General features: G+C 45.5%; 1 protein-coding gene across 2 annotated transcripts; it reads left to right on the top strand.

The window, feature by feature from the left end:
• Positions 1-1,507: 1,507 nt before the first annotated feature.
• synpo (synaptopodin) lies at positions 1,508-13,671 on the top strand. Of its 2 annotated transcripts, none has more exons than XM_084469713.1 (3): positions 1,508-2,083; positions 6,885-9,223; positions 10,967-13,671. In XM_084469713.1, the coding sequence occupies exons 1-3, from the start codon at positions 1,906-1,908 to the stop codon at positions 11,801-11,803; spliced, it is 3,354 nt and encodes a 1,117-aa protein (XP_084325839.1). In that variant the 5' UTR covers positions 1,508-1,905; the 3' UTR covers positions 11,804-13,671. The 2 variants fall into 2 exon arrangements, with proteins under 2 accessions (XP_084325839.1, XP_084325840.1); XM_084469714.1 differs by lacking the exon at positions 1,508-2,083 and adding an exon at positions 4,154-4,291.
• The last annotated feature ends 1,106 nt before the right edge of the window (positions 13,672-14,777 follow it).

Here is a 14,777-nt window from a genome sequence, read left to right as displayed (position 1 = left end):
ACTTTACAGGGGAGGAAACAGGATCTCTTTATCTAATAAAACGCGGAATGTAACGGGAGGAAGTACACAGGTCAAGTCTGTACTTAACACTGAAGAAATGGATGTTTCGTTCAGATTGCCAGTGTCAGCTCTGCGTCAAATCATGTTCCGCAACCCCGTGGTGGAGATTAAGCTATTCATTATCAGGCCTGGTTTAGGAGACATTTCTCTCTGACATCCATGACTAAATGATTTGTCACCTTCCTTCCTCTTAGCGAGAAGAGAACAGTGGGCCTTATCGTGTTTGGTCTGATATGAAGGCGACTTCTTGCTTCCTTCTCCCCGCCCATTGAGCCCGGCTGCGTTTGTTGGCTGTGGTGAGAAGGCTGCATCTCGAAGACGCAGTCTGGCCCTGCACCTCCAATATGGGAACCGTCTCGGCCATACAGAGATTAATGTCCTTTGACAGGAAGCACATCGTGTTAGAGTGACGAGGATTAAATGAGCGACATAAAGCATTTATTAAAGTCATTGTCATAAGAAACTTGAAGAAGCCAGTAACATAAATAATAGATGAATAGTTCAATATGAAAAATGGCATAAGTACAATTTGTGGACAGTTTCCTCCTCCCTGTTTGCTTTGGATGACGTTGGAGAATGTTCTCATTCCTGTACAAAGCAGTGGGTGTAACATTGTCAACCTATTACACAATAGCCAACCACAGAAAACACAATTGGATCTTATAAGATTGCCATTTGATGTTATATCAATATGACTAGGTTATGTTTCTTACTTGATATGTGTTCTAAAAAAGTGTTTTTCTTTTACTTTGCAGGTTGCTGTGGATATCAACGAAGGATATCAACCTCTCTTTGGATTTCTAGCTCTCATTCCCTCTTCCTTATCAAAATGACAACTTGATCTCCAACCTGGCACTAACACATTAATGTTTCCTCACCTGGATTAAGAAACACCTACCCTTGACAGACACCTACCCCTGAAGCACCAAAGGAACTTGTGAACCTGATATCAGTGTTTAGATACTTGGTTCATGACAACGGCCTAAATAATTTTAAACTGATATCTAAGAAGCCTGTTCACTTTCCAAGTTATAACCTTGGCTGATTTAAATAGGCTATCATAGACAGTATCCCACTTTAGTTGTTAATGTTTAACTTTTTGTCCATAACTCAGTTTTACCTTGATACTATAAAGCAATATGAATACAATGGGTGGGTAGGCCATTTGGATGAATAAAACATACATGATTCGGTGTCTGAAATAGAAGAGGAACACAGGAACATCTGGGCTCGAGAAAACCAACGGGAGAGCGACAGACACAAGCACAGAGAATCTGATGGTTTCTCAGCCTTCTTCGCTGGATTTGCAGCAGAGCACATCCCTGTTGTGAAACTCTCTTGGCTCCCGTCCATGGGAACTCTTCCAGAGTGCCTTGGAGCAGGCTCTCTCCTGGGAGGTCCTGTTAGATTGTGAATAATACAGCGCAAACCCCCAAACTAAGCGCGCACTTCTCTCATCAGCGTTGAGCTGGTTGGCTACAGGACAGCCGTCGCTGGGATTACTGTGATGAGAAGAGATCCATGACAGGACGAAGAAGAAGAAGCCACCCAGAGATTTGACTCTGCTCCTCCTCCCCTTGTCGTGATCATGTTGTTGTAGTGGTTTTTTTTTTTTTTCTGGTACTTTCCGTCTAATTCACTGGCTTGTCGTGGAAAGACTAAGATCTTCCTGCTTCCACTTCGGGGATTGCTATTTTTGTGCTTTTACTGCGTGAGGAAAGGAAGTAGTGAAAAGCTGCGAGGAGGCAAGAGGATTGAACTGGCGGGGACTCAACTCTGTGTGCTACCTTAGCCTGCGGTACGCTGCAGCGGTTTGGAAGGCAGCAGCCCCCACTGCACTACGAGATGGAAAAGGGACATGTGTCCATCAGGAGAGGGGTGAGCTGGAGTCCAGGTGGGGGGAGGAAGTTCCAAACAACGCAGGACACCTCCAACATCAGCAGCAATGCACCATGGGAGAAGTGTGGGTTCCAGGGAACACAAATCACTTGCCCGGAGACGAACCAGTCATGTCGCAAAACGAGTAAGTGTGGCCTCTCTTGTGTGTGTGTGTGTGTGTGTGTGTTTCGTACATCTGTATCGTGTCTGTTTGCGTTATTTGTTATCTTGGATTATATTCAAGGAACACACACATAGTACGAGTAGCCTATGCCTCACACACCTACTGTATAGACAGATACGGCAGTTTCCAACTGTACACACATACATATATAAGATACAAGGAAATGTAGTATTTAGAAGTGGACTCGTATAGGGTAAGAATAGATACCGCCCTGCTTTGTCCTTGTCACTTCAGACAGTGAAACATCTGTTTCTGTGGCTTTAATAATACAGACAGCCCCGACAGCGATGGAAATGCAATCATGCACCACACTTAAAGAGCCATGTCAACATTTAACTTCGCCAGTGACAGAAATGGTCGTACTTGCGGGAAAAGATAAATAAATCTATAATAACATCTTTAGACCCGACCTTTCTACTTTCACAGCTGTTCCCTGGGAAACGAGTGTATGACGACAGTTTTAACACAGAGAAAAAAAAAGAGAAAAAAGATGGATAAGTCGTTAAATCACAATGTGGAAAAAAGAAATGTAGTACACAGAAGATAATTACCTCTGTGCTGTGAAAGTACCGTCTGAACAGATGGGGCTAATCAGGGGAACTAACAAGACATTGTGCTTGTAGGAAGTGGAGGGCTGAGGGCCAGAAAATAGTTTAGATATGAATCTATAACGCTATACCTGCTACTCCCAGCCCTCCCAGCCACTGATTGCTCTGAAACAATGAACCCTTGAAGTCATCATAGCAGACCTTAATAAAGTAAATATAGTGCAAAACGTCTACTCCACCTTTTATCAGCCTTTTGGCCTGGCAATGCCCCTGTACTGCAGTGCTGGAGGGGGCTGGTGTTTCATTTTGTACCCAGGATTGAGTGTGGAGTTGGGTCACATTCAGTCTGATATACCCCCATGCGACCTTTGTTAATCTGGGTCTTTTCATGCCGCTTCACAAATAGCCTGCAGGGCCGGTGGCGAGTCATCCCACTCCCCCTACTACTGTCAGCCAGCAAAAGACAACATCCGACAGGGGTAATCTGAGCTTTGATAGATAAATCCCCCTCGCCAGCCCTTCCCAGCATCACTGTAGCCGGTTTGAGGGGGATGGAGTTTACAATATGAATACTTCTGAGGAAGCAACTCAGGGGAACACAAGGGTGATGTGTTGATAATGACGATGATGAGGAAGATAATAATGATGATGAGGGTGATGATGATGATGATGATGATGGTGACGATGATGATGATGATGGTGGTGGTGACTTTGAGGATTTTGCTGGTCATGGGAACAGGGAGAAAGAAGAGGAAGACAGAGAGGACGTTACTAGAGCCAGGTGCAGAAAGGGATAGGCCAAAGTGAGAAGGGCAGAGGGAGTGAATTACAGAGGGTGAGTGAGAGTCGTGTGTCGTTGCCCGGGGGGCTAAATTGTGTGTCTGCTCGAGGACAACCCAATTCCACCTCCCAGGCAGTCAGCTCCAAAAGCCCTCTTAGTAAGCAAACATGTGACGGGCAAAACCACTTGGCCAATAGTGCTTCCACAGAAATGACCTGCAAATAATGACTTTGGTGAGGAGTCCTGAGGACAGACGGGACATGTGAGGTCAAGCTTATAAGAGGTGTTAATCTCCTGGAGTCAGAGCCTGAATTACATGCAGACCAATTCGGGTAAACATTGGATTCCCTGTCCATTTATCTAGCGACTGACTGAGAAACAGGTCGCAATATTGGGATATGTGAAACAGACATGTCGATATCTTTCATTGATTTCTGGCTACAACTTTTCCAACTCACACAAATAACAATTAATTCCAGAAAGTGTGGCAATGTCCCCCCGGACGAGCGATCGTCTAGCAGAATACTACGTGTTGAACATAACTTGACTTTAAGCAAAGTCATAGGAACTAACTTGCGATCCAAACGTTAAAAGTACAGCGTTGTAGGGGCCAATGTAGTGAGCGTTTTATTTCCAGACGAACCAACCCCTCCCAACAAGTTGCAGTGCTAAGCACGTTGGGCTGGGGGATAAACTCTGGTCCAAAGAAATCCGATCCGCTGCGGAGCTGCAGAAAAAGGCGGCGGGGGTGTGAAGGTATGAGACACAGTTCAATAGGAGACGCCGATGGAAGTGCTACCGCTCTCTCTGAGCTCTGTCAAGGTCTTTGTTTGTGTGAAGGTAAGAGGCACGACACAGCGAGTGATGTAGAATAAGTCCATAAACTCATTTGTAGTCACGTTGTAGGAAGTTCTAGCGAAGTAAAAAAAAAAAAAAAGGAAGAAAGAAATCGACTTTTCTTTCATGCTGATTAAGATGCGCGTTTTTTTTGCGATTTAATATACCGGGGTGGCAGCTTTAATTACAATTTCTGTTATGATGAATAATGAAAGTGAATTGGAATGCTCTCCGGATCTATATTAAGAGTGCACAGGATGATTACCACTCCCTAAAATCGACCTTATCCGGGTAATCTCATGTGATTTGGCTAAATGATGATGAGGATGGTTATTGGTCTCTTCATCGCTGTGCAGCCAGCCAGTGGGCTGAGTAATCAATGCAATGTTAAATACTATAGGCCTACCTAACGTCGTCTACGGTTACACCATATACGTACTCGTCCTCCCTGGGACATCATTTAATCAATGGCGGAATTTGCACCTGCATGTCACTTGCCATCTGGTGTCCACATCCAGATCTAGGCAGTGGTCGCTGTAAACATAGCTCACGAGTCGTGTCACCGTCATTGCAAAGCAGGCCTAGCGGTTGCAACTTGTCACGCTGTAGTCTGTCGTAGCATGTGTTCTGGTTGGATTTAAACGATTGAGACGAAACGGCCTGTAAATAGTCTTTATTGGGACAACCTTGACAGGCGTACGAACTGGCAGAGCCGTGGGCTGAGCTCTGGGACTCAGTCTATAAAAGAGATCAAGGCTTGTTTGGGTGACAGTTGGCTGGCTTCAGTTTAGATAGGTGGCTGGAGGTATCGCTGACATAGACCCACTGCATTGTCTTCTTTCTTTACTTTGTGGAAAGGAAGCTAAAGGTTGTTTTTTTATGTGGTTGTCGAGCTGGTTTTGATATAGTTTTATTGACTTACTGACAGACGAGGTCAATTACCAAATTGTAGAACTCCCTGTTTGAAGTTGATTACTTCACGGATCCCTTAGGGGGAATCTTAAGCTACAGCAGCATAGTAACAGAGCCAAACAGATTCAAAATAGAGATGCAAATTAATAGATATAGAAAACAACAGGAAGGCCTCCAATATAATAACCACAGCAAGAACAATGAATTCAAATGTAGGGGAAATAAGGGTGAAGTACGCTTGAGGGTTAAGGTGCAAATTCAGTTGGAATTCATTGAGAAGTCAAATTTTCCAAACAGGTATGCTTTTTTTTTGTAAAATCAATCAATTTGGTTCGCAAAATCAAAAACAGATACACATTATTCCTGTTTGGCTGGAAAAATCATCATTCTAGGTTTTCTATGAAACACTGAGCCAGGAAAATATGCATTCTCAATATTAACCATGGAAAATCATACCAGAGAATGACAAAGCTTATAAAAAGCAATAAAATAGATTTAATGATGCTTTGTTCTGGCTCTATACGGTCATTAAAAGGGGAAATACCAATATTTCAGACATTATCCAGGACAGTTACTTCATCCGATTCTACAATGTTTCTTCCATGCTGAAAATGACCTCAGCCAACCTCATATAGTGGTGATCTTACCAGCCCTTCTATATTAATATGAATACCATCCAATAATAGTAATATAACGACTATTACAACTGAGCTTGTTATTAATCAAATGCATTCCATAATAATAATAATTAATTTATCCTTATACTCTAGCATTCCGTACCTTTTACAGCACTTAAACTTAAAACATTCTAAATCAATAATAATCTGTATTGTACGAAACATTTAATGTTAGTTTTTCCCATTCTGTTATTATTTCACATCTGAAGCGTAGCCTTGAAGACGTTGACTTAAAAAGAGAAACCAAAGGCATTTTGGAGGCTTAAGCAGGGAATTTACACAGCAGTCTAGGAATGCTCTGGGAGGGACGAGAGCAGATGGCAGAGGAAATGGCTGCACAGACTGGAATGGAGCGCGTGAGCCCACACAATCACTACAGTCATTTTCAGCCAAAACGTGTTATTCAACGCTGTATTCCTCTTAGAATAATAAATGTTACTGCGGAGGGGAGTCATTCCTCAACACAAATAAATGAACCACAGTTCGCATGAGTCCAGTGCCTTTTTGACTGTGTGTGTTGTGTGGAATATTTTTGTGTGTTTTCTAGTGTAAGGTTCATTTGAAAACTCTAGGGTGTAGTTTAACTGTCAACTAGTTAGTTGAGTTTTTCTCTTTTTTTTTCTTGGGTAGAAATCAAACAGGACAGCAGAAAAAAACAAACAAAAAGCAAACAACCGCATTGAACAGAAACTATTTTGTGGGTTTTCCTCCCCAGACTTGTTAAGGCCTTGTCTTGTTCATTTTCACAGTAACTACATTTACAAGAATTCCTTTGAAACCTCCCTTTGGAATATCTTTAGAGAAATGTCTCAAGAGGGACAGAATACCTAAAAAGAACATTTTATAGACCCATTGTTGAGGTTAGCATCTCATTTATTAAAACAGACATTTATTCGTATTGGTTTTGGTGGTTCAGCTTTGATGGTCTGAGTGATGTTTGGCATGTCATGGGTTGTTCATTTATGTACTCATTATTTCCGTCTGCGTTTCTTCTGCCCCGTCTCTAGATCTAACCAGGAGCGCCAGTTTGTCAGAGAAGGAGCTGAAAGAAGCCCGGGTCCGGAGTCAGATCATCGCCACCCAGCTCACCCTGCCCACCAACTCCGGCTCCAGAGGGGTCCAGCTCTTCAACCGACGCCGGCAGAGGGTCAACGCCTTCACGCTGGAGAGCGGCGGAGAGGGTTCGGCCAGGGACACCGACACGGAGAACGCCAACACCCGCTCGTCGCGCGATAAACTAGGATGGGCAGAAGGTGGCGGTAAGCAGAAGGACCGCGAGCTGAACAGCAGGAACAGTCGTGCCGCCGGGCCACTCTGGTCACCCACCGCCAGGACACACCAAGTCGGGGACATCATGGAGGAGCCGGCAGAGCAGCTCCACGAGGCAGAGCAGATAAAGAGCAGCGAGCGTCCCGAGGACAGACACTTTGTTCCGGTTAACGAGGGGGAGGAGTTGGAGGAGGAGGAGGAGGAGGAGGAGCTGGAGGAGGAGGTGGTGAAGTGCAGCAGTGAGGAGGCAATAGACCGAGAGCTTGGGGATCTGGAGGAGAGTGTCAAGGTCGATTTCGCCCCCGCGAGTTGTACTACCTACTCGGCTCAGCTGGAGCGAACCCAGGCCAGGGAGGACACGGGTCGAGAGAGGCCGGAGCCTGCTCCTCCGGTAAACAGCTGCCACAGGACTCCCTCTGGCCCCGTCCCGTCCGCCAAGCAGCCCGCCGTCATCGTCAACAGAACCGCCAGGCCTTTTTTCTCTCCGATCACCGTGCAGTCTCCTGAGGCCACGCCGACAAGCCCCGTCATGGACACCCCTCCGGCCCCTTCATACGCCGCTCCACGACTGCCCACCTTCAAGGCCCCCCATCGAGCGGCCTTCTCCCCCCCCCCGCCTCAGGCTCCCCATCGAGCCGCCTTCTCCCCCCCGCCTCAGGCTCCCCATCGAGCCGCCTTCTCCCCCCCGCCTCAAGCTCCCCATCGAGCCGCCTTCTCACCCCCACCTCCGTCTCCCCATCGAGCCGCCTTCTCCCCCCCGCCTCCGTCTCCCCATCGAGCCGCCTTCTCACCCCCACCCCCGCCCCCCTCATACCCGATGCCCCCTCTGCCAGCCTTCACTAACCAGCCTCCACAGACCTACTCCAGCCCCACTTGCACGTCTGCCGCCATGTCCCCGGTGGCGTCCCAGTACGCTTCCACCGGTGCTCCCACCACGCCTTACACGCCTGCTCCCAGCAACCCGCCGGGGCCCTATTACGGGGCCCCGGCTGCAGTCCCCGGGGCCCATACGTATTCCCCTCAGCCGATCGAAGAGAGGACATCGATGAAAACGGGGATCCTGGAGGAGATGGCGGCCAAGAGGTCCACCGGCAGGAAGTCCATGTTCACGTTCAAAGAGAAGGTCGTCGTCGCTCCGAACCCTGAGCTGCTCTCGCTCGTCCAGGGGGCGGACGAGAGGAAGAAGCACGGGCCCCGGGCCCCCGCGCCCGAGCCAGGATCCGAGGAGGAGCTCCTCGCCCTGGGCGCCGAGGCGTCCAACTTCCTGGTCAAGAAGCAGGAGAGCTCAGAGGGAGCCACCGCTCCGGAATGGGCCTCAAGCCTGAAGAACTCCAGGACCCGTCTCAGGGAGGAGCGCGGGCCGGAGCAGGCCCTCACCAACGCCTCGGGAAAGGGGGCGGAGCTTTTTGCCAAGCGCCAGTCCAGAATGGATAAATTCGTCGTGGAGAATCAGAACGCCAAGCCGGCGCGGTCTCCCTCTCCCACCGTCTCTCTGCCGCCATCTTGGGTCTTCCCGTCAAACATGCCTGGAAGGGTCAAAGCCATTGCCAAAAACTCTGAAATGTCGACTCAGCTCACACAGACCCTACAGGCCCAACAGCAAATCAAAAGAAAGCCCAGTCAACAAGCAGCGGCTCCACCGCCTGTCCCGGAAAGCCCGCCTCTGGAGAACGGCTGTACCAAGATGGAGATGGACCTCTCCAGGCACCAGCCGTACCAGTTAAAGTCCTCCCTCTTCATTCTCAACCCCACTAAGGACCCCCTTAGTTCATTACCAAGAGGGGCACCGGCCGCGAGAGCCCCTGTTCCCACCCAGCCCTTCTCCCGGCAGTCCTCCCTCCCCACCGGCTCCCCGGCCTTCTTCAGTAACCAGGCGACCCTCAGCTCCCCCCACTGCATGTCTCCACGGTCTCCCCTCAGCCCGACGGGACGGATGGAGTACCCCGCTCACTGCGGCACCGCCCCAGCCCACGGCCAGCCGAGGGTGAACTCTCCAGAGCGTCCGTCCTCCTCGCGGTCAGGCGTTCAGGCACCGAGACCCATGTTTTCTACCAGGAAGGCCGGGATTGAACCCCAGGTCTGGAGGCCCTCTCTGTACTATTATTAGTTAATGGGAGGTCCCTAGTGGGGCATCAGATTGCGTAGGCTTTATTTTGACAGTTGCACCGATAATATTAGTTACACAACTGTGGCTTATCGTGTTGATATTTTTCTAGTAGCTCTGATACTTTTAAACCCTGCACTTTATCTTGTTTTCGTGTGCAAATTTTATTAAAACGGAAGCTTTTCTAGGGTAAATAGGCAAAACAGGCAGATCTCCTTATGAGTATTATCTGTGAATTGTTAATTTCAGATTTGAATGATTAGCTCCAAAGTAAAAAAAAATGAATTTTATTTAGCTACATTAGGATAATTTTTTCTAAAGGCTGTATTTTGCAGTTTTCAGAGGCCCAAGCACTTTGGCATCAGGATGAAGGTTTATGAATTACCTTGGCAGATGGTCTGGCATCTGGTTTATGAGCCATCATTTGCTATATAATTTTTGCTGGCAGATATGAAAGTTGCTGCAGGAGGAGAAACTGTATACCTCTACCTCTGCAGGCAAAAGTATTTCACTTGCAAACAGATCTTGTTCTGTTGCTATACCTGTGCCTAGCCCGGACTCTGTGTTGTTGTTTTTAAAGAACACACTGCACTATTACAGCATAACTTTCACGTTTTGTGCATTTTTTTACCCAATATTTATAAGGAAATCTTTAATAATAGTTGAATGCAACATCTTTTTAAACCACCGCCATATAATGCCTACTGTGATTATCGCTGCTTCTTCTTACAACTTCTATTTCTGAATCCTAATTCACAGTTTTCCTGCATCTACTGTTACTCTTTATTCTTCTGATTTATATTTCATCTCTTGTCTGATTTTCATGTTCTCTTGTGTCCTTGTCTTGCCTTGTCCATGTCTAATTCTCTGATTAAAGCTTCCTTACTATCTGCTGTGTCTTTCTGACTTTCTTTTCATGCTTTCACTTAAACCTTTACTTATTCTTACACTTGCAATGCAATGTTATCTTTCTGATTTATATTGACATATCTGTTTTTGAAAAAGAGATCAGTTATAGACTTCTGCTGAATAACTGAATGTGTGTGTGTGTGTGTGTGTGTGTGTGTGTGTGTGTGTGTGTGTGTGTGTGTGTGTGTGTGTGTGTGTGTGTGTGTGTGTGTGTGTGTGTGTGTGTGTGTGTGTGTGTGTGGCTTTAGGAGTGGTCCTGATTACCATTCCATAACCATTTCCTGCTTTCATCCTAACACCCAAAGCTTCCTTGATACCTCCTTTGATAAAACATAACAAGGCAATAACATGCAACCTTTCTGAATATAGCCATTTTGACATGCAGTTCTTTTAATGTAGAAACTAAAAATCCACACGCCTCCAAGTTAGATGTGTATACCAGAAATTCCAGGAGCTTACCTTCATATTCCTGTTACCGTTAGCTGACTTCAAAGGGCCAAATTACAAAGTAACTGGAGAGATGTCAAGCTGTGTCAGAAGGGCAATACAGTAATAAATATGATACCATTAGGACTCAGTATCAACCCTTAAAAATATAGTAAAGGTGGAAAAGCTTCTTGCGATGGGTTGACAACTGTCACGATCGTTAGCAATATTAAGACAATTAAGACATAATCATCCATTTCAAAGTAAAAATACTGCCAAAAGATGGTCCAGAACACACAGCTTTGATATGATATTTTGTCATTCCTTAACAAGCCAGATTTTGCCTCTCTGTCTAAATCTCCATTTGTTTTTATCCAACAGACAAAGAAGCAATCATCTCCGGTCTCGGCGCCCAGCGCGACCCCTCCCATGACCCGGGCGCCCAGCCTCGGCCAGCGCTTCAGCAGCCCGGAGAGCCCCGTCCTGGGGGTCTGGTCCCCGGGTCGCCCAGCCAACAAGCCCCCCCTCACCTCCCCCGTCTCCCCCCCGTGGGGCTCCCGGTGCCAGTCTCCAGCGATCAACCAGAGCCCACAGCCCTCTGCCAACACCAGTGTGCCCTATTCCAAGCCCTCCCCAACGTTGACAGCCTCCTCCCCCATGTCCCCCCCCTGGGGCTCGCGCTGCGCGTCCCCCTTCACCCCCCAGACCACCCACCCGCCCTCCACCGGTAAGACTCAGCGCGCGTCCAGCGCCACCTCTCCCGTCTCCCTGTCCAGAGACAGCCGCTGCATGTCCCCCGTCGTGAGCAATCTAGACTCTAAAGCCAACCATCGCCTCCTGGCCAAGAACATCATCAACGCGGCCAAGCGTAAAAATAGCCCGTCCCCCGGCGCCCACAGCGGGCACAGCCTGCCCATCTCTCCCCTGGGCATGTCGCACCACGGATACGACTGTGGCAAGCCGCCCGTCTGCCCCTTCGATACGCGCTCCCTGGGGGCCCTGTCTCCCACGTTCATCAGCCCGCCGCCCACCCCCACTCAGAGGATCTGCTCGCCGGTGCGGCTGTACAACAGCCGCTCCCTCACCGACTCAGATGCCTCGGTGGAGTCGGAGGACTCGGGCCTGAGGTCGCCCGGCTCGCGTACCTACAACACCTGTCCCCGTGGCTGGGGGGGCAGCCTGAGGGTGAAGAGGGGCAGCATGTCCACCGACCTGTAGGGGAGGCCTGGGGCAGCGGCAGCAGCATGAATTTTGTATGGAGCCTTCGCCCACAGGGCAGTATGGGGGGGCGGTTGCCAACTCCTCTCCACCGTCTAGACCAACACGACCAAAGAAGAATACTGATGCAGTTTGATATATCTAATATTTGGAACTGTTTCAATTGCTTTAAAGGAAATTAAGGGAGGCAACAGTTATACTCATCTGGTAAAGAATACAACCTTATGTAGTACTCCCTCTCAAGAACACGCATTGAAGTTGTTGCAGATGCATTTAATTTCATGTGGGTATCTAAAAAAAACAAAAGATAAAGGTAAAAATAAAACCAAAGATATTATAACTCATATCAAAACAGTGTTATATATTTTATTTCTTATAGCCTCTTGACTTATGCAGTCATTATATAAGATATAATTAATGCATATTCATTATTCTTTTGATAACTGTTTCAGGAAAGGATCATGAATTGAAATGATGTGTGCTGGCCAGCCACAAGTCTAAGTGGTTTGAGCTCAATACATTTAAAGAATCTGAAGAATGTAAGAAGTTAGGAATATGTAAATATGCTGCTTATTGGACTGTATTTTTTTATCAACTTTAAAGTTGAGTACTGTAAATCAAAAGAGAATAAGGGGCCTTCGTTATCCAAAATTGAGTTATGATTTGGTTATCATATAAACAACATTCCATAGACTTTAACACAAAGATTGAATACATCATGCCATCTTGGTACTGCCATGATAACAAATGGCAAATTATTCTGTATTTTTTTTGTATTTACAAATATGAAAAAGAAAATTCTTGTGTATCATTCCTGCTGTGCAATAACGCATTTACAGTGTCACAAGGTATGTTTTATGTTTTGTATGTTGTGTGATGAATGTATAGCTGAACAGACTGACAGAGAATGATATAAAGGGAGGATGTAAGGGGAAATGAGTGACAGATGAAAAGATAGAATGTTATGCAGTTATTTGTTGGGGCATTAATGTCAATGAAACACTGTTTCCATAGTTCTGCAAAAAAAACTGAAATTATATTGCTGGAATTCCAAAAAGTGCTAAAAGAACCAACATATTGATTCCATTATTAACATTTGTTTGTATACGTTTACCTTTGCATAGATTTTACTTTAAAGTGTTGACATTTGGCCATATGGATGAACTATCAAAACATGGTTATGATAGTTTTCCCAAAATGCAGACGAGTTTGAGGCTTGGGTGTAGTCCAGTGAGACAGAAGGTTGACAGAAGGTTGTGAGAATAGAAGGAAAGAATTCTGGGACGACGACAGTATGTCTTTCACATGCATACATAGATATAATGCACATGCTCTTGCTTTTTTATCAATTATCTTTGATTTGCACTTATTCCATCATTTAATTTCAAAGACAAAGGTTAGTTTTGTCAACCCATATCAAATATGTGTTATTCACATTAAGGCATAATCTGTATAACTCACTCACGTTGAGTCACCATGTCATACGTGGTTGCAACTTCCAGCAGATCGCAGGTGACTGTTAAAGCAGTCACTTTAGCCATTCCGCCATGCTTGACACAGGCACGGGCAAGCAAGCACCAATTCCCCTGTTCTCTGACACGTAAGCCAAAAGCATCAGCAGCACATTGCTAAATATTTACATGCATCACCAGAGTGACAGGGACACCTGCAGTGCTCACTTGCTCTCCCCGAGAGGAAAACATAACCGCCATGGATTGGTTTCCACCAGAAACGTACGGGCATGTCTAGCACAAGTAACCATTCTCTAGAATGTTATGACTTATCCATACAGGATTGAAATCTAATATGGGTGTAATGATCGTCATTCATGTTTCAGGTTATGAACCTGGCGAACTAAGTGAGCACATAATAAAAACAAATGAGGACACCAGTTTCATATTCAGTTATTGTATTACATTCCCTGCATTTGTTTATACAGAAAATAGCCCTCATCTGTTCATTTAGTTGATTGATAGGGGTACTTAATTACAATCAATCTATTCTTAATGTAGTTTAGAGCCTATGTTTAGAGAGGCTTGACTTGGCTACTTTGGTTTCAATTTTAAGGCTTCTAACACTAAAATGTAACCCTCTACAAATATTTGCAGTCTCCAATAGGCTCTCTAGAGAGATAAGATAATTCAATTATATTTAACTTGTAATTTCTATCTATGCTGCTTCATATTTGAACCACTGTTATATGAAATAGGCCTACATGTAATAATGTGTATTTAAAAGAAAAGAAAACATCTAATAAGTTAGTAGTACATGTCTTTGTAATTAATATCCATTGGCATCAGATCATAACAAACACCTGATTCACTTAGCCTCATGGCTTATTACATATAATAGGTGTTAGGGTTAGGGTTATTTTGCTCTTTAGCGCCTTTTAGAGATACATATTCAAAATAATGCAGTGATATTTGTGATAGACTTCAAATGCAGAGCTGTTCGGTTGTGGGATTGAATGTGGAAATAAATGCCACACTTTCCAATGCTTATGACATTATCTTTTTCATTTCATGGGTATCTACACCGTGCATTCAATCATCAGTATTCATCACACGAGCATATAAGGTGGACAAGAGCAACCAAGGCCAAATGTTTCATAGGGTCATAGACTGCCATCTGTAGGATTGCAGATATAAGTTTAAATAAGCCTATTTGCATGTATTCATTTCTGTTGTGACTTTTTATTGTTATACATCATCTCATACATACAGTATGTATGAGATGGCAAGTCATGAGAAACGATAGCGTCCACAACGCTAAGCCTACTTATGGAAAATAAGAATAAACATAAAAAGGTGAACATGAATATTAACATGAACTTATTTGGTGGTGTGTTTGCATAAATATTGGCATCAATTGCTGGTATATCTGACCATATCTTTTAACCACCATCTCTGAATAAAAATAATCACTATCGTAAATTTGTGTTGTCCAACACAAAGGTTGCCTGCTAGGGCGCTAG

Source organism: Micromesistius poutassou (genome assembly GCF_964030765.1).
Source record: "Micromesistius poutassou genome assembly, chromosome: 6".
In the NCBI taxonomy this organism is placed as follows: Eukaryota; Metazoa; Chordata; class Actinopteri; order Gadiformes; family Gadidae; genus Micromesistius; species Micromesistius poutassou.
Note: the sequence above shows the minus strand (reverse complement) of the source record. Positions and strands in the feature narration are given on the sequence as shown.